The 25,905-nt window shown below is 37.5% G+C and overlaps 1 protein-coding gene across 1 annotated transcript in view; it reads left to right on the top strand.

The window, feature by feature from the left end:
- The window catches only part of elovl2 (ELOVL fatty acid elongase 2), a 133,755-nt gene extending 108,517 nt beyond the window's left edge, over window positions 1-25,238 (top strand). The window contains exons 3-8 of the mRNA XM_077244317.1: window positions 11,221-11,408; window positions 11,527-11,604; window positions 20,546-20,717; window positions 22,268-22,392; window positions 23,548-23,682; window positions 24,840-25,238. Of these exons, the coding sequence (XP_077100432.1) occupies window positions 11,221-11,408; window positions 11,527-11,604; window positions 20,546-20,717; window positions 22,268-22,392; window positions 23,548-23,682; window positions 24,840-24,962 (821 nt within the window). The 3' untranslated portion in view covers window positions 24,963-25,238. The remainder of the gene's footprint in view (window positions 1-11,220; window positions 11,409-11,526; window positions 11,605-20,545; window positions 20,718-22,267; window positions 22,393-23,547; window positions 23,683-24,839) is intronic.
- Window positions 25,239-25,905: the final 667 nt, after the last annotated feature.

Raw genomic sequence — 25,905 nt, 5'->3', positions numbered from 1 at the left:
AATGTAATAATTATTTTACTGTCACTGTGAGGGGAAAAGAAAAATCAATCCTAATGTATACAATAAATACAGTTTAATGGAAAAGTGCTTTTCCTTATAGTTCTTTCAGGGCCAGTAAAAATATAGAAGGGGCCAGCAAAACTCTGATCTACTGGCCCTGGGGGCCAGTGGGGATTTTTTTTTATGTTGAGCACTGCACAGATTTTATCCAAGTAGTCACCCCAGTGGTACTCTGAACCGTCCCGCTTCTGAGACTCACGGTGTTCCGCTGTGGGGGTGGCAACCCGCCAGATCAGCCCCATATCCACAAGGCTAACGTGGTCTCTTGTTTTTTCAGTTACTGTGTCTAGCTTGAAGAGCTCCAAGAACTTGCTTTTCACATTCTTGCGCATTGACCCATCTACATTGTAGAGTGAAAGGCACTCCTGAGTCACTCTCCTCTCAAGGGCTGACTCAAGTTGGATCATTCCTGATCCCTCTGCAAGGTCCACAAGGGCTGCCAGCCCCGATCTCTCCATATGGGCAACCTTCATATGAGCACCAGATGATGTACAGATCATTTCTCCAGCGAAATTTCGCCTCTTATTCCGGTGGATGGTTGCAGTGAGAGGCTTGATCTGTGTGAACACTCTCTCTTGCAGGAAGGTTCAACCTGAGTTTGGCCATCTGGAAGTGCAGTCTTTAGGTCATGCACTAACTCTGGTGAGGCAACCAGGCCAGACTGTAGCGACCTCAGTGTAGGTGAAGAGATGTCAAAGGGCTCAGCTTCAAAATCCTTCATGCATGCAAGCAGGTCCTGAACTGCCTGCTCATCCTTCTTCATCCTTGCTGGCTGACATTCAACATGCTTCCTATGGCAGCACTGGCATTTGAGACTCTGCTTCACAGTAGACTTCACCCTTGCAACGTTGTTTGTGTTTCTTGTTGGTGAAAATAGTTGCTTCTCATTCTGTAGAAGACGAATCCATCTAGCTTTAGCTTCGAGTTCAGATTCATAGTTGTTTCTATCCAAAGGTCGAGTGGCTGACAGGAGTAAGGTAGCCCAGTCATTGGCTGGGTGAAGTGAATGTTGAAGAATACCATTTTCAAACCTGACAGCGAAGAGAGCATTGCCCAATAATCTGGCAACCACCTTCCATAATCATGGTTGTCGTATGCCATCAGTCCAGGCAGCATGTTGTATGTTGACAGTTGTATGTTGACAGTTGACATTTCTTGCATGACATGCATCAATACATTTTACAAGTGGGTCGGTCATTTCCAGGAATGAGACCCAAAAATCCCCCATGTCTGTGCCAGGTTTCTCATAAACTCTGTTGATCAGCTCCTTTACATCACCATCCTCAAGATCCTTGTGAGCTTTCCGTAGAGCCTCCTGAGTTTCAGTAGAGTGCATTGCGCAGGGTCTTGAGATTATCCTTGATGTCCTCTGTTAGCTCTTCATGCTCAAGAATCTTTGCTAGTCATTTATGGATTAGAGCAGTGGTTCTCAACTTGTTTTGAACAAACGCCCCCCTGACCTCTTCATGATCCTCTTAACGCCCCCCGCCCCTCGCCTCCCCCCCCAAAAAAACTTCAGAAATATTATTACAGCCAAACATTTACAACACTGATACCTGAAGCCTTAGTTTGTGGTAAAAAAAAAACTGAAACAAAAGTTGCTTATTTTATTTAGTCTACATGTAAAACCCTCAAGTTGAAAAATATTGTGCTTGGAAAAAAAGCAAAAATTGTTTGAAAGGTATTGCAAATGTATGCATTTAGAAATTCAAATAAATTCAGGCTCACACACACACATTTTTTTAAGATTAACCAATCACGTGAACAATAACCTAATCTAAATGGCCAATAAAAAAGCAACAGTCGTTCGCAGTCCGTGTATCTTTTGGTCATTTGATTTTCCTTTCAGAAATGGGTATTAAAAAACAAAAAATACAAAATTAAAATTAAAATTAAAATACAAAGGGTTTCTCTTTTTCAGTGTCAAAAAGGATGAGCGAAATTTTTAAAATACTTGAGTTCCATTTTCTATTTCGGATAACAAAAAATAAAATTACTTTAAAACCGAAACGAAAAAAGGCCCGTTTGTTCACATTCCGAGACCGGATGTGGCCACTTACGTGACAAGAGCGCCAAATTTGTAGAGCTGGGCGGTATATTGAGTTTGTACCATATATCGATATTTTTTTTTAAACGATATGAAATGAGGCAATATTGTTTATATTGATACAGTAGTTTGATACGAGAACATCTGAAAAATAGCAGAGGACGCAGTGTGAACTCCTGGAGTGAAAGTACATAGTAGCCTAGGCAACAATTTGTCCTAAACATGACACAAGCTTATATTAAGCGCTTCAAAATAACTGGTAAGATAACGTTATAGTTAACAAGTTTAAAGCAGCTTGCCCTGTCACATAGATATGGCCCTGTCAGATGCTCAGACAGATACTGTTGCTGACTGACTAATAAATACTTTACTGAGACGTGGTGCTTTCCCCAGTGCTTAACTTACATTTCACAGGTATATTCTCCATAGTAAATGTTAGAAAGTTAAACAAATATGTCCATTTCACTAGCTGCGTTTACATGGTTCAATCGGAATGAAATCAATCCGATTGATGAATCCGAACACGGTGTTTACATGAACTATAAATAAAGTAATCTTGTTGATGTGCGCGTTTATATGTCACAAGATTCAAATCGGAATTGATTTTTTGACATGCGCACACTGCACGAATATGCCGCTGTTCGCGCATAACTATTCTCCTTTATTGTTCTTTATTTTTTTTAAACAGCAGACTTAATATTTATCCGTCTCTGGTCATGATTTGGAGACGATGAGCATGAACCGTTTTGCCGTGCTGTTATTGATCACGCAGTAAAACCACGCGCCCAAAACCAGTCGTCCATGGATGATAATCTGAAACAAGCACTGGTGGGACGTTGTCCTGCTCCACTTCACAGACGCTGAGTGAAATGAGAATTTTTTAATGACGGAACACTCATTTATATTCACTTTATTCAACAGGAAGAACAGCTTGTTCCGCGCGTCATACATCATTACGCTATTTCAACGTCATTGCACATGCGCATTCCTTTTAGTTTCGGTTTTCAATCCGATCAAGTGTTTACATGTTCTCTCGATCGGCTTACAAAAGGAGTAAACCACCCCTTTCAATCCAATCGAAATTTCAATCGGATCGAGCTAAATCGGATCTATTAAGGTGTTTACATGAAGGTTTTTTAGTCCGATTGAGCCGTCAATCCGTGCAAGTGAATCTCCGCTAAAATTCAAGCTTCCATTAATGAGCGCCGCCGCGAGCACGCTTGCCAAACATGCGGAGCACAATAGAATAGAAGCGCAATAATTCGGATTAAAATATATACATATGATATTGCTAAAATATTTGTTGTTGGAGACAATAAATGTGCCATATGTGGAATTTTAAACCTACAATTATATTTTTATGAAAGTGACCATTATAATGGGGTAATCAAATGCAGGCTAATAGCCTATAATTAGTTTGTGCTTTTTTATTTTTTTTATTTTAATTTTTATTTTAGACTTTATTCATTTTAAAAACAAAAGCATTATTTTTGTTTTTAGATTGTAATGTTACTGTTAGAATGTAATGGGATTTAACCACCTTTTTGCACATAATATTGCATTGCCTACATTTCATTCCCTATATTTGTTTCCATATCCTTCAATATCAACATCGTTTGGATATCATTGAACAGGATGTGAAATAATTAAAAAAAAAATATATATAGATTTTCTTTATCCACATAGAAACACATAGAAAGTACCGGGATATATTGCCATTTGAGAAAAAATACCGAGATATGATTTTTTTTTTTTGCCCATATCGCTCAGCCCTACAAATTTGACAGGATGCATGTTGCTTTAGCACAGAATAAAATGTCTTTAGAACCTTACTCAGTTATGATTTTAAGCATGATCATACCTCGGTTATGGCTTTTGCCTCCTCCAACTCCAAATGTGCGTCAGGGAGTCCGATCAAACTTGATCCATTTTTCGTAACCTTTTTTCGTTTCTGTTTTAAAGTAATTTTATTTTTTGTTATCCGAAATAGAAAATGAAACTCAAATAATTTTTAAAATTTCGCCCATCCCTTTTTGACACTGAAAAAGAGAAATGCTTTGTATTTTAATTTTTGTTTTTTAAAACAAAAATCAAATATCCACTTTCAAATAGTTTTTTGTTTTTTAATACCCGTTTCTGAAAGGAAAATCAAATGACCAAAAGATACACGGACCGTTCGCGCACTCAATTCGGCAATATATAAAGTTAAGCCCAATTTATACTTCTGCGTCGAACTCACGCCGTAGCTACGTCGTAGGCTGTGTGTAGTGCGCGTACCCTTCGGCGTACCCTGACGTGCACCTCTTCAAAAATGTAACAACGCGTCAATTCTACGCGGACGCAAGCGCTGTGATTGGTCTGCTCAAACCGCTCCCTCGGGTTTCACATGCTCCCTCTGCGTGCGTCAACGCCGACAATGACGCAGAAGTATAAATTAAAACCAATGCATAGTCTACGGCGTAGAGGCTCCGGCGTAGGTCCGACGCAGAAGTGTACGTCAGCCTTAAGTCTACTAGGCTTCAAATTTGAATAGCCGTCATTTGAAATCAAATTCTTTGAACAAAGACAACAGCTCGGCCACCTGAACTGAACCGAAGAAAAAATGACAAATGCTTCAAAAACAGCCTCCGTAATTATGGTCATTAGTGTGAGCCCTGAGCTTGGTGACTGGCAGCCAACTTTTTAACATCAGGACACAAGGATGCCAGCTTGAGCCGGAGTGCGCGACTGCGGTACTTCATCTGCATGTGCAAAGCTTAGGTGCTCCTTTAGACGGGACATTTTCATTGCCTCATTAGAGAAAACCTGCTGAGCAGGTGCAAAGCAGGCACATATGGAGCTGGATGTTCGTGGGTGAGGGAATAAAGCCATATCTAATGTACTCAACACTATACTGTCTGCACTTCTTGTTTTCCGCCATGATGTGCCGCCATGATGTGCCAGCTGCCGCATTTGTTTTTAGGCGTTGCTATGGAGATCATTTGCCTGTAACCAGGGGCGGAGCCAGACGATGTAAACATTCGGGGCTTAGCCCAAACCTAGGGGCGGTCCAGGCAGGGGCATACTCCCTTGGAGATTTTTTCCCCATTTACGTCAGCTAAATGCACTATTTTTCAGGCTGTTTGAGATATTAGAAAGCCTAAAAATCTATACACTACCTGGGAAAATTATGATAGTTAGGCCTACTTAGTAAAAAAAAAAAAATCACAGAGTATAGCCTACAACCTATTTTGTATGTAATTGTTCTCCAGCTGTAGTGAATCCAAAACACCAAAAATGTTAAGGATGACTCATTTTCACCCCTGGCAACTAAAAAGAGGCAACCATTATCTGACTATTTTTAAGTTTGCCTAAATAGGTAAAACACAGTGGTATCTGGTGGCGTGTAAAACTTATATAGCAGCCCTTTTAGACTGGGGCCAAAACGCCACCATAACTCGCTGAGAATAATTTAAGTCTCATGTGTGCAATAAAAGTTCCAAAGACCTGTGTCTTATTATTAAATATGCATACTTTTTGTTCAGAATTGCTGCATTAAATATTGATGATATTGTGCAATATGTTACAGTAAATTAATGATGCGTTGCCCAAAAAGCTTACATATAAAATTGTGGACAGTGATATTCATTTAATTAGCAATACTCTGCTGCTACCATTTATTCATTATCACTGTTCACCGTAACAATCCCTTTAATTATGTAAATACTAATATGTTTATTACATTATTACAGGCGCATCTCAAAAAAATGTAATATTGTGGAAAAGGTCATTGTGCTGCACCACCAGAACAAAACTGACAGATTGAATTCTCAGGAAACCTTTGCAGGTGTTTTGAGTTGATTAGCTGATTAGAGATCTTGTCAGGTCGTATAAAAAATTCTTTGTTCTAAAATTCTAATACATTTTGAGATAGGCGTACTGGAGTTTTGATTTCCATGAGCTGTAAGCCCATCATCATGATTAAAACAATAAAAGGCTTGAAATATTTAACTTTTTATGTAATGAATCTAGAATATATTAAAGATTTACTTTTTAAATTAAAGTATGGGGGGAAAAATAACTTATTGACGATATTGATGCATCTGTACTTGGAATTGTTGTCATCACTTAACTCAAGTGTTAGGCCTACAACAGCAGATTCACATGTAACACTTGTCCGCGGTTCGTCTGACGCTGCTTCTGAATCTCTCTCCGGCCGGTGAGGTTTACTGTTAGTGTTCCGTATAAAAAAACTTTATGATGTCCATAATAACTTCAGCCGGTTAGCCAGTAAGCTCGCTACGACGCCGGTTTAAACATACAACAGCCCGCAAGCGGCCAACCCCTGATGACAACGGCGAAGAAGATTAATTTATATTCTTCTTCGTTAGTTTTTATTGGCAGTTGGCAAACAAGCTGAGTGATGCGCGATGCATTACCGTCCGCCACTACGCACATTGTTTAATTTTTTGCCGCTCCATCAGAAATTCTGAGAGGAAATTAAACAAAGTTGAAGTTATTTTAAAAAACCTAAAAGATTCGGGGCTTTTGACAAACCATTCGGGGCTTAAGCCCAATTAGCCACCCCCCCGCTCCGCCCCTGCCTGTAACTAGCTGGACAAGTCTGAGTGGGCTACTAGCAACATTTAAATATTAATTCATTAATTTGCACAGACATAATTTTTTTGTACATTCAAATGAACATTGTATGTGTTGTCAGAGGCTTATAAGTTGTGATGAATAACAGTGAGTAACGCTCCCCATTTATGCCTGAGCGTCCACCGAACACTGAGCAATGTCACTTCCTTTGTTTGTGCGCCATCTGGCTTTTTAAAGCTTGTCTGAAGATGAGATGGAGATAGGCTATAACATGACTGATGTATGTAATGATTCCCTGGCCCATCTTGCCACGAAGTGGTGGTGTAAACATGACAAAATGTGTTAAGCCCTGACCAGTTTTTAGCTTTGGATTGTAAGCTGTCCCATTTCCCTTGGTTGATTTTGTCAGATGACTCACAGGGCTTGCCACATTTCAGCACAAATTCATAGAACATTGTGCCTTGTTTTTCATTCTACATTCACATAAACCTAAAAAAGAAGGGGAAAAAACTACTGTAGAGTACCAATAAAAGCTAGTCATGGCCTGTTGGAGCTGAAACTAGCAGTGTTGCAAACCCGAATCATGTAAGTGAATCAAGTAAGCCAACTACCTAACTTGGCTAACTTACATGATCGACTTACATGATTCGGGTTTGCAACACCGCTAGTTTCAGCCGGCAAAACTGAACATTATTTCAACATTATTCACTAGTCCAAAGAGAATTTTATCATTATGAAAGTATGACAGTAAAGAGATAAAGTTATGTGCAGAATTTATCTTTGATACTGTCATACTTTCATAATGATAAAATTCTCTTTGGACTAATGAATAATGTTGAGTATATATTATCTTACCTCAAACAAAGTGTCTCAGTGCAGCAACGAACTTTCCAGTGACATGTAACCGTGGAAACGTAAACATTAGAGAGAGATAGTGCTGTGACGGTGGCAGTTTTTTTTTTTTACTTTAAACAAAGAGTAAATAAGAACAAGAGGTGAAACTCAACTTTTTTGGTAACAGCCACTAGGTGGCGCTTCGGTAGCGGGGCCACCATTTTGGGGTGAAAATTCCAACTGGAGTTACTGGACAACAGCACAGATAACAGTTAATCCTATCATTAAATACACATTTGAGGTAGTTTTTTTTTTTTTTTTTTTGCTTTATTGAGTATTTCCATTTTATGCAACTTTACACATTTACTAATATTATTAGTTACCAACTCCACTGAGCCTGAATATATATTTTGTACGTTTTAATCCCCTGGATCATGCTACAAACATGATGATCTTATAGAACATGATGGACAGGGGCTGTGTGTTTTTGTTTACATAGTCTTGCTTTAACGGTCATTAATATAAGATAGTACTGCAAAAAAAAAAAAAAAAAAAACGAAAAAAACAGTTGACTGTAAAGCTATTCTATTGCTGTTATATATAAAAATATTGTCCAACATTCCCAATTATCTGATATAGCATGTCCTTCCTTACTTTTATATGTTGGTATTAATTCAGTGTTTGTAATGCTAATATACTAAAGGTTTTGTGGGAAAAAAGTAGAAAACTTGTTTAAGTCTGTGAAATAAACTGTTAAAAGGGATTTGATGATCACTAGTCTAGTGATTGTACGTTATTCTGTGTTGTCATAATTCAGTTTGGATTTGATCTTTAATGTACTTAAAAAAAAAAATTACAAAGCAGCTGATATTGCCATAGCGACAGCAAAAAGCTAGTGGATAGTGATGGGAAGTCCGGCTCTTTTCAAAGAATCGGCTTTTAGAGCGGCTCGTTCGCGAACGACACATAAACACTAGTGGACTGCCGAGTCTCTTTCACCCCAAAATGGTGGAAGCGTAGCGCTACTGCTGGGCGCTGGTGTTGCAATGGAACATTCTATTGGCTTTCACTTCTTGTCAATATATGTTCTTTGCTTTAAAAACCTTTTTTACAAAAAAAAAACTGCCACCGTCACAGCCCTATCTCTCTCTAATGTTTACGTTTCCACGGTGACATGTCACTTGAAATTTCCTTGCTAGGAGCAGAAATTGGCTGCCATCTTGAATTTGAAGTTCAAAAATAGGTCAAATCAATAAATCTACATCATTTATGAATTTCTTGACCCAAATAGTCTCAGAAACCATGTATTAAGCAGGACTGTGGGCAAAACCATTAAAATGTTAATTTCCAGCCTGGCTGACGGCAGCCATTTTGGATATAGTCCTCTGACAAAATTTCCCCACATTTTTGTGAGGAGCACCCTGGCTAAATTTTTCTTTAACCTTTATAGATGACAAATCCAGTGAGAAACGAACCTTCACTTATAATATTCACTATATAAGGTTCACCTTCAACTGCTATAGATGACCCAACTACACCATGCTCGATGGCACCGCAGATTCCCCACAGTGGCGAGGGCTCTCTGACAGCGCGTTCCTCCTTCTTCCCAGGTTTTGGCACCAATGTAACGGGGTTTAAGATTCAGGGAAGAAGGAGGCGGGAACAGGCGAACATTCAACATTTTTAAACATAAAATAAAACAAATACAAAAATAAAAGCAGCCCCTCACGGACGACTGCTGGCCACACAAAACAGAAACAAAACACAACATAAAATCAGGCCTGTTCCTCTCTCACTCTTCAGCGTCATCGCTCCTCCTTTTATGCTTCTGCTCCTCCGTGAGAGATGCGAGGCTGGTGCATCTCACAGGTGACGTTTATTATCAAACACGCCAACGGCCTCGCGCCGTTCTCTCACGTCCCTCGGCCTCGTCCTGCTCGCCACATACCCCCCCCCCCCCCCCCCCCGCAGGCCGAGGGGTACCCACGAGTCTGCATTTCTGAGACTATTTGGGTCAAGAAATTCATAAATGATGTAGATTTATTGATTTGACCTATTTTTGACATTCAAATTCAAGATGGCCGCCAATTTCTGGCTCTTCAAATGTCAATTTTTCAAAATCGTCATATAGCTTTAATATTAGGCTCAAATGAAAGCTCTGCTCATACTGAGTTCAGTTATGGACAGTAAAATTACAACATACACATAGGTCATCAGATGTCTGGGGTGGAACCAATGAAAGCAGGGAGACAGAGTAGATTCTTTAGCTTGGAGTTGTTTTTACAAAACAACGAAAAAAATCAGGCCTGTTCCTCTCTCGCTCTTCAGCGTCGTCGCTCCTCCTTTTATGCTTCCGCTCCTCCGTGAGAGATGCAAGACTGGTGTGTCTCACAGGTGACGTTCATTATCACTCACGCCACTGGCCTCGCGCCGTTCTCTCACGTCCCTCGGCCTCGTCCTGCTCGCCACAAAGAGTAATACCAGTGATTCAATGGAAATCAACTTCTACAATAAAATACTATGTGAAATGGTGTCAAAAGCTGCACAGATAAGATATCATTTACACATCAGTACCAAAATACCAGTAAATGTCAATCATCAGAAATGACCTTTTAAACGCTGAGCCATTTTCTTTATCCACCTGAATGATGAGAAGCGAGTTTCACTATCTGTCCAATTTTACTATTTTACTATTTACTATTTTCTAATGTTTTACTTCCTAGAGGCAGCTGAAAGGGGATAGTCACACAGGAGTAGTTTTCCTCTTAAAAACATGAGATACATAATAGTTACGGCAAATCTACTCCAAAGGGGTTACTTCCAAGGGGGCCTCAAAGATTAGTTAAAAGTATTTAAAATAAGCTAAAACCAGCTTTAAAATAAGCTAAATCCAGCTTTAAGTAAGCTAAAACAACTAAATCAAGATATTTCTTATTCTAATGTATCCCCTCAACCACTGTTTATATCCTTTTAAAGGGTATCGTTCTTTGTGGTCTGTCTGTACAAATTTGCATTTGTGGAGCGATCTGAATCTGTGTTTTGTCTTATTTGCAACTGAATTGAAGTCAAAAAGGTTAAGAACCACTGCTCTAAATGTAATTGTTTTTAAGGAAATGGCACACCAAATAAAGAGGAATAAAAAATATATATACAAGTTTTTGATTTTGCTACATTAGATTAGTGCAGTGATTATTGTTAATTTATACACTGCCATAGTATAATGGACAAATAAAGAGTCACTCAAAATAAATGCCAGTATGACACTATTAGGCTACTGGAATGTGATCATCTAAAAAACAACAATTAAAAACAATTTGAGTCTTTTCTATGGGGTGTGAAGTTATGATTTAAAAATGATAATTGTACAGATTATTTGAATGAAATGTATGTCTCCAGATGCTGGTAATTATATATATTTTGAAAAAATCTCAAAACGATTGTATAGTTTTATTCAGTATTTGGTCCACCCTCTGCCAAATTACATCACGGACCTTTAATTCCAAGTTTGTTTTTTTTCACCTCAAGCTTACTTTTGATTTAAAAATGGTAAATGGTAAAAATGTAAAACAAGGTTAAGCCAAAGTTGTTACAAGAATTTGAAGTATGTTCTCTAATATATATTTTAAAAAGATGTTTGACATTTACCTTACCCAGTCATCCAGTTGCAGTATACAGTATGTGACGTGTGTGTTTGATGTCAGATACTCGTGTGAGAGGATGGCTCCTGCTGGATTCCTACACACCAACGTTCTTACTCACCATTACCTACCTCCTAACAATCTACCTGGGAACAAAATACATGAAAAACAGACCAGCATACTCACTGAAAAATGTTTTACTGCTGTACAACTTCTCTATTACTGTGTTGTCATTCTACATGCTGGTTGAGGTAAGTGAGTGTACAGTATGTTTACATGTACAGCAGCAATACAGTTGCCCATCTGCTGGTGTCCAGTGTTCCTTTTTAAGCTGTTCTTACCTAACACTGTGTTTCATGTGTTTGGAAGCTGATATCAGCAGTCTGGTCTGCAGGTTACCGTCTTCAGTGTCAGGGATTGCATGAAGCTGGTGAAGCAGATATCAGGGTGAGTAAGAAAAATAGCACTATATATATATATATATATATATGTACAGTTCTGCTTGAATACTATTTAAGGCATACCTCAAACAACATTAAAAGGGTACTATTATGCCCCTTTTTAAAATATGAGGTGTCCCTAGAATGTGTCTGTGAAGTTTCAGCTCAAAATACTCCACAGATCATTTATTATACCATGTTGTAAATGCTCATTTTTGAGTGGAGGGAAAAACATGCTGTTTTCGTGCATGTATCTCTAAATGCAAATGAGCTGACACTCCCCACCAGAAGAGCTCCAGAAGAGGGTGGAGCCTTTACAGCTTGTGCCTTTGCATAAAAACCATATACATTGCTAAAGACAAAACAAAACATCTGTTTGATTTGGATGATCATCTCTATCGTATTCACGCTCACGTGACATTGCAATTCTTCATCATTATTAAAGTGTATTATCCCCATGCGTTTTAATGCCACATCAGTCTAAACTTCTGGGGCCGTATTCACAAAACATTTTATCTTACTACAATGAGTTATCTTAAATGGCATTAAAAGTTCTTAGCAGCTATGTGAATAGAACAGAAACCGCTTAACTGAGACCAACTTTTACTAAGGAATAGAGAGAAGTCTTAAGCTAAGAGTAAGGGGTTGAACTCATTGCTATGGATTATGTCAACATGCTTACTAACCGAGAGCCGACTCACCTAGTTACCTCAACAGTTTTCTGTATCCCTAAGCCACCCGTTCCTCATTCTCGGGGAGAACTTTATTTTGAAATCTATAAATCTAAATATTTATTGCATTTATGAAGAAAAGGTTCAGCACCCAAGGCTCTATCACTATTGCCTCAATGGTGTACAGTGTCTTTGGGCGGATTTCCAGCAACAGACATTAGGATTGTTTGTGATTTTGTCTTAGTGACTTAGGTGTCCTCTTTACTACTCCTAACGTTTCACAGATTTAAGAGCTAGTTTTAGTGCTAAAATGCCTCGTAAAATAATCTTAAAGCAAAAATGTAGGAGTCCTAAAATTAGGACAGACACGCCCATTATTTTTAAGAGTTTCTCCTAAATCGGCATGTTAGGAGCTACTTTTAGCCATAAGATATTTTGTAAATACGGCCCCAGATGTTTGGTTTTCTAAATGCACACATCTTAAGCATGCGCACAGAAAGCTGAATGTCAGAAGGAGCATCCTGTGAGTATTAATCTAAGTTCTCTTTCACATCTTACTGCGCTTAAACTGTCAAATTCTCTCAAGGGAATGTAAAAAAAAAAAGGTTCACATAAACAGAGTCGGTTAAGTATGGAAGCCTGTTTCCACCACGGTTGAGGAATTTTATTTTTATTTTAGTCATAATAATGAGAAAGTTTCTCATAATTATGACTTAGTATCTCATTATATTGAGAAAGTTTCTCATAATTATGACTTAGTATCTCATTATATTGAGAAAGTTTCTAAAAATAATGACTTAGTATCTCATGATAATGAGAAAGTTTCTCGTAATAATGATTTAACATCTCATAATAATGAGAAACTTTCTCGAAATAATAACCTATTTTCTCGCACTTCTATGCATGCGCAAAGCAGTGGAGCAGAAAGGAGTGCCACGCTAGCGACATCCGCTGGTCAAAGCCGTGTAAATGCATCACAGCAAACCTGTGTAGCGAAACCTGGGTCAGGCTTTGGGGATATGTACTCAAAAATTAGTAATTTCACAATTAATAATTAATCATACTGTTTGACCCAGATAATCATACGTCAAATCTCCCAAAAAAGGGATAATACGTTGCCAATCTGTCTGAACGACTGAATACAACGGATTTATAATCAATCATCCCATATATTGGCAAAAATAGATCAATTATATATATATCAATAATCAAATCATAACGAATTATAATTCCACATTCCTATACAAATTGTCCAGAATATATAGGTTCCCAGGATAACTTCTAAGGGAATTAATTCGTCATCAAATTAATCTGTTTGTCCAGCAAACTGATCATGCGATCTTCATCAACTCCTATAGAGAACTTACCCTTAAGGGACTCGCAGGAAAAGACGATCTTTCCGGCCGTGAAAGATAGTTTTCCTGTTTTGCAACAATACTATTTAAAGTATTCTACAATTTTAAAGCTTGTAGCTTTGGATCGTATGTACATTAAAGGGACTTGTATATGAGCGAAAAGACAGAATCAATAAATAAATAGAATGCATTTAATAAAGGAAAACTACATATACAGTTACTAACGTTACAATAAATGTATTTACAAACACAATAATGGCAACGACAATGGAAAAGAATGCATCAGTAAAGAGAGAGAGAGAATGAGAAAGAGAGAGAGAATGAGAGAGAGAGATCCGTAAGGATCACAGCTCTGCAAAATTCACCTGGACAAAACCCTCTGAGAGACCACAAGAAATCAACATCACCCTAAACGGGGGTAAACACATCTTAATGCTATGAAAGCTTAGTAAACGAAATACTTGCACATCTATAGGTCTTTTGTGTGGCTGATATGAAGAAGGCGTGTGTGTCTCGATCCTGGGAGTGTCACGTGTTCACTCGTTCTTCCAGAGCGAGCCAAGCGCGGCGATTTTGAATGTCCGTTTGAGGTGAAGTTGCCGGTTGATCATTCAGGCTAAGTTCATTTCACTCGTCGGTGGAAATGAACAAAGGAGAATTCGAAAATGGAAAATAAAAACTTAAAGAAACAAACAAAGGAAAAGATCCCCGGAGGGGGATCAGGAGTTACATGATGCGAGGAAGAGGAGAGAGGTAAGAGAGGGAGACTGATCTCTATCAGTCATTTAAAAGGGGTGAAGATGTCACACCCTCTTGGGGTATGTGAGCCAATCCGAAGTGGTCCCTTTGGAGGGAGATTTTATGACTCTTCGTGTTCAGACAGCACATTTGAATCTGCAATTTCATTGGGTGTTTTAAGAGAAAGAATATTTGATTCTTATAATACCCTTGTGTCACAAAGTTAACAACATGTAATGTAAATTAACAAATGGGGAACGAAGATTGGAATTCATAGAGACAAAATATGGTTTGCATATTTGTATGCAAAGTCTAAAACATTAACCCATTAGAGTTTACAAGAAAACAAAGGCCAAAACAACATCCGAAGGAAAATCATGAGATGTGAAAATTCGATACATGTTTATACATTTCTCAAGGTGTTTTATATATATATGTAGGTAGTTGGGTGATAACACATCTCTGTGAAGCTCGGTGTCTTGTCTGTTAAACCTCTGGGTGCCCTAAAATTGTCACCCGAATCGCCTATTGCACACTGGCCGGAGCCTAATGTTTAATTTGCCCCCATGAGTTCAGAGGCTAAACGCTTTGTGATTTCAGAAGGAATGTGCATTCATATGTGTTCAGATGAACGACCCATGATTTTACCAGATACCCTACACATGGCACGATCTGCAAAACAGTTGTTTTCATCAAAGTCAGTGTGAACTAAGAAGTGTAATCTGTAGTATCATTAAATAACATCAATTAAAAATCATCAGTCTCTTCCATACTTTTCCATGCCCATGAAAAGGTGTGAAAGTGGAATGCAGAAGCAGGATGGTTATCATGGTAACGAAGGACGCCTGCTTGTGCACACCGATGGAAATTGTGTTACGTGAACTTACAAAACTATCAGATTAAAGTTGGAATGTTACATTTATTCGTTAAGTTTAAGTGTAACATCTTCATAAAATATATGGGTATATGTGTTAATACGTTATCACGTATTTTGCGGATGCGTCTAGGATATTTGATGTGCAGGTTCGTCTGGAAGATATCATTACGATATCAATTAAGATGTTTATGACTTTGGGGACATTTACACATAAGTGGGCTGTGGGCAGTGGAATGGGGGAAAACGCAAGGTCTTGAGATGTGTTTTTAAAAGCTGAACTTCTTTTCAATTGAGTGCCTCGTTTTTAGAACGCTGTGTCATGTACCAGACACTGCAAAAATCGTGAGCGCAACGTCCGTCTACTGCACGTTTGCCTAGAAAAGCAGAGCTGTGGACTGAAAAACGCACCCTTGTGCAAAAACAAAACTGGTTGAAAATATGTTTGTACACAGATTTCCAGATGAACCCTTCTGTGTTGCTGCTTGTTCATACACAAAAATACAAATGAATATTACAAATGTATAAAAGACTATCTAGTATGGAAGCCCGTCTTATATAGGGATAATTTATCATTAAAGGGGTGGTAAAACATGATTTCACTTTTCTAACTTTAGCTAATGTGAAATGTTGCTGTTTGAGCATAAACAACATCTGCAAAGTTACAATGCTCAAAGTTCAAAGCAAAGGGAGATAGTTGCTTTTAAAGAAAAGGACTACAACAAACGGCTGGTAGGGACTACACGACATTCCTTCCGGGTTAGGGACATCAGCAACCCTAAAATGTACATTTGTGAGTCATCTCAAACTTTAGCATCCTTCTTTTCACATGCAATAAAAAGTCACTCTGTGTGCATCTCACAACAGTTCCTATACGAGCGATTTATAGATTATCATGACAGAATATGCTAATTGAAGATAGTTAACTCCACATCAGCAACATAAATTCATCAACTAACCATTCAGAGACGTCCTGTTGCATTCTACATGTTGTCACTTCTTCTTGAGTCTCTCCATCTTTGTCTGACTCTGTTTTAACATTAAAGGCAGAACAGTTTCTGTCATTTTAGTGTCTGTCTGAGGTAATCGCAGCTGCTAACACACAAGCTCTTGAAACCCCGCCCTCTGAGGCAGCTCATTTGCATTTAAAGGGCCAGGCACAAAACGGTTCGTTTTTGCTAACACTCAAAAAGTGACAACTTTAACATGTTATATAAAAATATCTGTGGGGTATTTTGTGCTAAAACTTCACACACACACACACACACACACACACACACACACACACACACACACACACACACACACACACACACACACACACACACACACACACTGGGGACATCAGAGATTTATTTTACATCTTGTGAAAAGGGCATTTTACCACCCCTTTAATGTTATTCACTGCAGAGCGTGCCATGTTTGCTGTGATGCATTTACACGGCTCTGACCTGCCGTCACTAGCGTGGCACTCCCTTCTGCTCCACTGCTTTGCGCATGCGTAGAAGTGCGAGAAAATAAGTCATTATTACGAGAAAGTTTCTCATTATTATGAGATGTTAAGTCATTATTATGAGAACATTTCCCATTATGAGATACTAAGTCATTATTATGAGAAAGTTTCTCAACATAATGAGATACTAAGTCATAATTATGAGAAAGTTTTTCAACATAATGAGATACCATAATTATGAGAGAGTTTCTCAACATAATGAGATACTAAGTCATAATTATGAGAAAGTTTCTCATTATTATGACTTAAAGAATCTTTTTTTTTTTCTCAACCGTGGCGGAATTGGGCTTCCATAGTTATGTCAATGAATATAAACAGCAAGTAAAGAAATCGCATGTATATTATATCCAGTGTTGGGAAAGTTCACTTTCTACATGAACTAGTTTAAAGTTCAGTTCACAAATTTTAAAATGAACTAGTCTTTACAATTTTGAACTAGTTCATTCATACTTCTTTTTTTCCATTTGTTGCTGCGAGCTATTATTTTTCAAAATGATTGCCACAACCCATGTAGAACTACAGACAGAAATTATTTTATCGGCGGGCAAAGTTTGAACAGAAAAGATTTTTCCCATCCTCACCGACCTTGTCATAAAACTCGTTTAAATGATCATAGGACGCCTCCTTGCTGCATTTTGTTTTAATCACGCATGCGGCTACATATTAAGGCCTGTTTACGGTGTATTTTAGCCGGGTTTTCGCCTGGAAGGCTCTATAGAAATCTGGCACCCTATTGAACGAAGTTAAACTGAGAGCGCGCCGCGCACCGTTCACAGACACCAGAATGAACGAGTTCACAGTAACGTTCACCAGACAGTAATACAGTACGTTCAGTTCATGTTCGTCCAAAATATGAAGGAGTTCATGAACTATTGTTCAATGAACGCATTCAGGCACAACACAGATTATATCTGTGTATTAAGGTGAAAGCAGTGTAATATGCAGTAGGCTACCTATATATATGCTGTTAATATGAATCAAACAACAAAATAGTCTGTCAGCAGTGGTGGGCGAGGCGTGTGCAATGTGTTGTCACATTGCAGAAACTGCAAAAGGCCTATTCTGAGGCACTGCTATGATTTATAGGGATTACAAAAATGGATTTTTACCATTATAGGGTGGTGGTGTACACACACTGCCGACACACATTTATCTTCAAACTAGTGATGTCAAATCAATTAATTGCGGTTAATCGCCTCTAACATAAATGTTGTTGTTTATATAAGAAAACTAAACATAAAATAGCTTTTTTTATTAAACAGTGGTTTACTGAACAAATTGTGTCTCTGTCTTTAAATGAATTCAGTTATAATTAAAAGTTTCTTAAGGATATCTCTGCTAATGTTGAGGGGGAAAAAAAGAGTACTACTGTACATAGGGAGTACATACTTTCACATTTCTACATTAAATAAGACATCACTATCATGTTAAGTAAAATATAATGAATGTACTAATATTGTGCATATATTTAGCGGAAGAGTTAATTTCTCTAGCTGACTAACAATCTGTGGACACTGAATGACTTGCCTGAGGCAAATGTAATGTTTTTATTTATTTTTTTATTTGAGGTGTAAAATTTACAACAATATCTGGTTTAGTCAGAATTCACAAAATATCAGTGCTAACAGGAAACGGAGCACTTAAAGTAACACAACTTTAGAGAGAAAAAATTAAGTAAAAAAACAACAATAACGAAAATAACAAAGGATAAAGAAAAGTAATACAACAACAGTTAAGGGGCTTCAGTTAATTGTAAGGCATGAATAAAATTAACAAGTTTTTTTGCTGTTTTATACTTCATGAACAACAGGGATTAATAGTACAATGCAAATTCTCTCTTGAAGACATAAAAAAGAGGCTGTGTTTTTATACATTTACATTTGTGGATGAAACATTTACTTGAGATAATTAAAATGTTTAAAAGCAGTTCATAGTTTTTGTCCTTCATTCAAATTCCAAATGTGAGGTTATCTCTAGTGAAACTGGAGGGAGACTGGAGATAATGTTCCAGCCAATCATACATGTCACACCAGAATGTATTACTGTAAGGGCAGAAGAAAAACAAATGATCCGTGGTCTCTGTCCTCATCACTCACAGAATATACAGATAGTTAGATCAAAGTTAAATCTACGTGAGAGGAGGTCTCTTGAAGGATATATTGTCACGGAACATGCAAGGCAAAAAGGTGTGAGGACTCAAGTGCAGGAGAAATTATATTTATTTACAAAAGAAAACATAAACACAAGACAAAACCCACGACGGGGAAAACATAACTAATAAATATAAAACAAAAACAGAACATGAAACTTAATGGAGGATCACAGGAAACATTAGACAACGATCCGACAAAGACTGCAACCAAGAGGAGACTTAAGAAGGGAACAAATCAAGAGGGGACAGGTGGAAGAACTCAAACAATAATCAGGTAACGAGGGGTAGGGATCAGACAACGACCAGAGCACATGGCCCAAAATAACAAAACACCCATGTGCAACACAAGACAGGACAGGCATGTGACATATATGTCATTCAATACGTTGAAGTGAAGCTCTTTAGCTTTTGGTGATAAAGGTAACTTTAAGAAATGTGTGCGTAGTTTCTTCAGAGAAGAATGATTGAAGATAAGAGAAGCAGAATTTCGTCTGTATTGCATTGGGTATAAATTCAGAGTAAAGAGATCACGGAACACTTTGTTTTGCAAAGTCTCACTACAGAACTGCTGACCAGAAATCATCAACAAAGGGAAAAATAAGGGGGGGGGGGGGGGGATGGACAATTGATGTAGTGTATTTTTTGCCATCAAAAGGAAGGCAGAAGGGACGCTTTGGATAACCATTTCATAATGTTTACGATTACACTGAAAATTAAATTTTGTACCAGAATTTTCAAAAGAAAAAACATTGCCATAACTGTCCAGTAAATGTGTGACAAACCAAATGTTGCTTTCCATCCATTCATTGAAATACAGGGACTTATTTCTAAAGAGAATGAATCTGCAATTCCAGATGGGTACATCATGGGGAAAATGTAATGTTACGTGACATGTTTACAAGCAGTTTTACTGATGTCTTTCCGCCGTTTAAACACGGATTGAACTATTACACGACATAATGTTCAGTAAGTTGTAGGCTACTGTATCTTTCAACATTCCTTCAGATGTTCATTTAATGTTTATTAGGGAGAGATGATCACGTTCACTCGCGTTCCGTGCACTCTGCTGCTTAAACTGAGGCGCCTATTTAGTTAGTGATCCGTCACGCCACATTGAAGAGCGTCAAAACACCATTTATTGTTTGAATTTCGAATTTGAATAAAATTTGATAATTTAAAAAATGACTCTTTGTTTCTTATCGAAAGTAACAAAACGCGGAGCTTATTGCGATTATTGGTGGTTAGGCTACAATGCTGTACTCATCTACACATATGACACGAAAATTCATGGGACGAATAAGTGTACCGTTACATCCCTAATTACTATTTAATCAGATGTCAAGGAAGAAAAATTTGTTTTGTCCTCAACAATGGGCTAGGGCTGGGCAGGCCGCGTTCGGTACACCATGAGAGTATTGCGATAACGTGGGTGGTGTACACCCATATAAAAGTGAATTTTGCATAATAGGTCCCCTTTTAAGTTTATGATCACACTCTGGCACATAAGTGCATTAACACTACTGCATTAGCTTTGTCATCTGATTTACATAAATATTATGATATATACTGTATAGCCTATATCCCAATATCTACATCTTATTACATCTAACTTGTCCCACAATCTGTACCTGTTTTATATGTATAGGTAGCAAAAGTACTGTGGTGGTACTATTTCTCCAAGCTGATTGAGTTCCTGGACACCATCTTCATTGTGCTAAGGAAGAAAAACAGCCAGATCAGTTTCCTGCATGTGTATCATCATGCTTCTATGTTTAACATCTGGTGGTGTGTCCTCAACTGGATACCCTGTGGACAGAGTAAGTGAGCCTAAAGGACAAAGTTACATCAATGAAAGGTCACAAGTTTAAGAGACGGTACTGGTGTGAGGAAATGTGTCAAGGTTTTATTATTGTTTTAAGATGTTTTTAAGGTGTTTCTAAAAATGAACTTATGTTTTGACAATAGCCAGTGTATAATAATGTAGATTTTATTATTAATGTAGATTTAGAATACTACATGCTATATATACAGTATACACACTGCTGGTCAAAAGTGTGAAGCACTTTTTGAATGTAGTCTCTTAAATCTCACGAAGGCTGCATTTATTTTTTTAACAAAAATACAGTAAAGGCAGTAGCCTCAACTGGTGAAATATTATTACAGTGTACAATTATTAGAATGTAAATGATAAACTGGTTTCTGTTGTAATATATTTTAAAATGTAATTTATTCCTGTGATGGCAAAGCTGAATTTTCAGCAGTCATTACTACAGACTTCAGTGTCACATGATCTTTCAGAAATCATTTGAATATCCTGATTTGGTGCTAAAGAACGTTTATTCTTATTGTTAATGTTAAACACAGTTGTCCTGCTTGATATTTCTTCTTGAAACTGTTTTTTTTTTTTCACCCAGGATTCTTATTATACATTTTTAAGGCCAGACAAGTAGTTTGTTGAGGGTTGATTTGTAAAGAAGGACTACATGCCTGCGCACATATATATTCAAACGCGCATACCTATAGACTAAACACGTGATGCGCATGTGCACGCCGTTGGCGTTTTTGCAGGTTTGCGTTTTTGAGGTTTGCTCCGAGATAACCTTTATTTCCAACATTTTTCAAGGCTTGTACCTTGGATTTATTTCAGGGTTTGCATTCTCGAGCCTCCAGGTACTGTTTTGTGCGGATGAGCGGACCGGAGCACGTTGAGTGTTTTCTGTTAGAACGGAGTGGTGTTAGCGGCCCCTAAGTTAATAACGAATGATCTTTGCAACGGTAGTGAATAAATGATTCAAAACTAACTTTAGCTAGACAATAACTTTATTCTAGAGATGCTGTAAAGCCCAAACAATCTCTGTTACTGTAATTCCCTATTATCACTGTAAAGCTGCTTTGAAACAATCTATATTGTTAAAAGCGCTATATAAATGAAGGTGACTTGATTTGACTTTGATGAAGAAAGTAGAACAATGTTTTATAAATATATATATATATTATTTGTAATATTTATTAATTTCATAGACGTCTTTACTGTCTTTTTCTTTTGATCAATATAATGTGCCTTCGCTAAATGAAAGTTCTAATTTCTTTTTTTTTCTTTTCTCCTTTTTTTAATCTTACTTACTCCACATTTTTTAAACTGCAGTGTATCATGATTTCCAAAAAAGAAGCAGCTAAAACTGTTTTCAACATTGATAATGAAAAGATCTGAAAGATCATGTCACAGATTAAAAAAAAAAATTCCTTCACTACACAGAGTAGGCCTACATACGTATAACAGGATTGAATATATATTTGACATAATCTTGCATGCTACCAATCCCATGATGGTTCAGTTCAACCTGTTTAATGTAACATCTTTGTCCAGGTTTCTTTGGACCGATGCTTAACAGTTTCATCCATATCCTCATGTATTCTTACTATGGTCTGTCAACCATCCCATCCATGCACAAATATCTGTGGTGGAAACGCTACCTCACCCAGGGTCAGCTGGTCAGTGTGCAAACTCTCTATCCAACTATTCTTTGCTCTTACATTCCCATATCCCTTCACATTTTCATGCTTACACCGTGTCCTAACTACGCGGCACGCGATAAAATGTATCTTTTCCATGTTAATCCGAGTTTTTGTCCTAACCAGCTGCGACTGCGACACGCGACGATTCTTTTTTAGAAATGGTTTCTATTTTTCTGCGACGTCGCGGCTGGAAAAACAAACACAAAGTGTGTCTATGATAATCTCAGGTACTGTTTATGTGCTTTATTTAATGTTAAAAGCATACAATGTGACTTTGAATATAATTTAGTGCTCCCAGCTTTGTAGCTCATTTTGACACATCTCACAGTCTCGTCGCGTCTAGGTCAGACAAATTATTTGTCGCTGGAAACTTATCGCATCGTGTCTGGTTAGGACACGGTGTAACAGTCCCCTTCCCTCTGCCATCACAGAATAAATGAAATGCTTATACACTGCACTGATGGCGTCGCTTGTACTGCTGCTCTTCTACTTCACTTTCCTCGCTTTTGATGCTATTGCCACATAGTAATAAGACATACTGATCGTATTACATAGATCATCAGACGACGCAAGTCATCCTGTTTGATTTCCTCGTTTTTTTTATTATAAAACTCTACAGTTAATTTTAATTTGATGGAAGGGGTAGTTTTGCCATGGGTCTGTTTTAATTTGATTGTATATTTTTATGTTTTACTAATAGCTGTTATTTAATATAAGATTCAAAAGCAATAGAAGTTATAGACTTACAAACCTTTCATACAGTACATAAAACAAAATAATTTACTTTAAATGATTGTGTTTGTCAATGAAGCTTGTTTCTTCACGGCGTAACGTGTAGTAAAATCAGTAACTTGCAGGGCCACGGTTTGTAGTACTGCAGGACGCAGACTCAAGCCAAATATTCTTGGAATACTTAATTATACTTTTAAGTAAATAAAAAGTAGACTGAAAGTATACTTATCTTTAGTTTAAAACGGCGCTGACTAATTAGTTTAAAAATTAGTTTAAAAATTAGTTTAGTAGTAGCTATACTAGCACACTTGAATAAACTTTTTTCTGCTCTGCTCTTTTATTGTATTTCATGTGTTAGAAGATCATTGTCTCTCAGTAATGTTCTATTCTTTGTCTCAGGTTCAATTTGTATTGACTATAACACACACAGTAAGCGCATGGGTCGTTCCTTGTGGCTACCCTTTGGGCTGTCTGAAATTTCAGACCTTCTACATGTGCACACTTGTGGTCCTGTTTGCCAACTTCTACATGCAGGTGAGAACTTCTATAAATTTAGTCAACTCTTCAAAATTGGGTCAGATGATCTTTACCTCTTACTAAAAAAAAGAAATAAATAAAAATACCAGATGGATTTTTATTTTTTTGGCCTCTTCTTCAGGAAATATAAACTTGAGGACAATTCCACCAAATAGAAAACCAGTGGGTGACTCTGGCACACAAGGTCCACTATCATTCAGAGTTCAAACTCTAATCCAACACACCTTTAAAATATAACCAAATTCTTCACAATTACTTGAAAGTTATTGACAGGTGTGAATAGGGCTAGAGCTAAACTCTGCAGGACAGTGGCCCTCAAGGGTCACACGCTCAGAAAAAAAAATAACAAAAAATTGTCTCTGGGGCAGTGCCCTTGAGCTTGAGCAACTGACCACACCTCAGGCTTGATTAAAATGAACAAATTATACATCTTTTGAAAATTCAAAGGGTGTAGTGTCAATCTACGGTGTCTCTTTTATGATATAGATTCTCCAGCAGCATTAATATTGTAATTTGTGTCGGGAGTACAAATGACCACATGCAAAATTAAAACAGGTTTTCATACATTTGTTATGAAATAGCGATCATGAGATGAATCCAAACCGTTGCACTTGGGTAAAATGTCCATGACAAGCATCAATTGAAAAACATCCAACAGCATTTTCAGCCACAAATGTGTTAAATCTGTGAAATATTGATATATTGACAATTGTTTACATCAGATTTTGCCTGAACGATCTGCTCTCCATCAATGTTCTTCTTTTATGCAATAAAAGTTTATGTTGTAAAACTGTATATGATTGTATACATTAGATTCTCACAAACAAATGAGCCCGGCTCCAAAGTTTATTTTTCAAAACAGGGTGGTAGTTTTACTTATAATACCTAAGCAGTGCCATCGGATTTTGTGACGTCAGAGAGGCATATTCTCCAGCCATTGTCATTGTAATAAATCTTGATGGACAAAACTGTTCCAACAACATGTGTGTTGTTTATCTTCCTCATGTGCACATAAGAGGCGTTATTGTGATTATGTACAGCTGTCTGGCCTATTCAGTAGCCAGATCTCGTGCTTAATCATGCTTAAGTGGTATGTGTGCTCTCATGCTTCCAGTCTTATCAATTGTTAAGCAATAAATGTCTGTTCTCTGCAGACATACAAAAAGAGAAGGCTGGAGGGTGGCAGAATGGCTAAGGTTGGAGAATTTAAAAACAATAATTTGAATGGCCTTTCATCCTCTCTCAACGGAGTCTACTCCAAACCGAAGCTGCAGTGATGCCGTGACATGACCAATAGAATGGATCGTCTCAGTCCAGTTATGCTGAATGTTAGCTTAATAGCAGGTAATCAGCTGCTAATCAAACTGTGATTTTTAAAATTAGAATAGAAAACCATTTTGTATCTTTGTTTTACAAATGTTCCTCTCAGGTCTCATAACTGTGATGTAAATGCTGTACAATAATTGAGGGGAAAATATGTCTAATTCAAAATAAATGCCTTTGTTATGGAGTACAGTATCTACTTTATCACACATTTTTGATAATTTATCTATAACTGCAAGGAAATGGTCTGCAATTTTCTCTAAAACTCTACACTATAAATGTATTTTTCAACAAATATGCCATAGGCTACAATCTTTTATCTGATATGACAGTTTCGTGTAATTGAATACATTGATATGAAGGATCTTATATATCATACAGTAGCACTAAGACACCTTTCCAAATCTTCATTATCAGCCAGACATGGATTGTTGTGTACAGATATCAAGTTTCATGATAAATGTTATATACAATTTTTTTGGACTGTGTTAAAGACCCCAAGAAATTGTTTGACAAATGCAGTTTTGTATTTCCTATTGCAACACGATGTTGAGGTTATCAAAGGGTATGTCCTCTTGTTTAAACTGTGAATATCCTCTATATTAATGCCACAGCCATGAACCATGTTCTGCTACATCTTGCTGATCTTGGTAGGTGCTACAAGCAACAGAAACTCAAAAAGATTGTACATTTTAAAGGGATAGTTCACCCAAAAATGAAAATTCTGTCAGTATTTACTCACCCTCATGTTATTCCAACCCTGTAAGACCTTCGTTCATCTTCGGAACACGAATTAATATATTTTTGATTAATTCTGAGAGCTGGATCACTCCTCCATAGGCTTCTAAGGGATTGACACTTGCCAGCCTCGAAAAGTTATTAAAGATATCGTTAAAA

Source organism: Siphateles boraxobius, unplaced genomic scaffold (genome assembly GCF_051911475.1).
Source record: "Siphateles boraxobius isolate OS27281-9 unplaced genomic scaffold, OSU_SipBor_1 26, whole genome shotgun sequence".
In the NCBI taxonomy this organism is placed as follows: Eukaryota; Metazoa; Chordata; class Actinopteri; order Cypriniformes; family Leuciscidae; genus Siphateles; species Siphateles boraxobius.
Note: the sequence above shows the minus strand (reverse complement) of the source record. Positions and strands in the feature narration are given on the sequence as shown.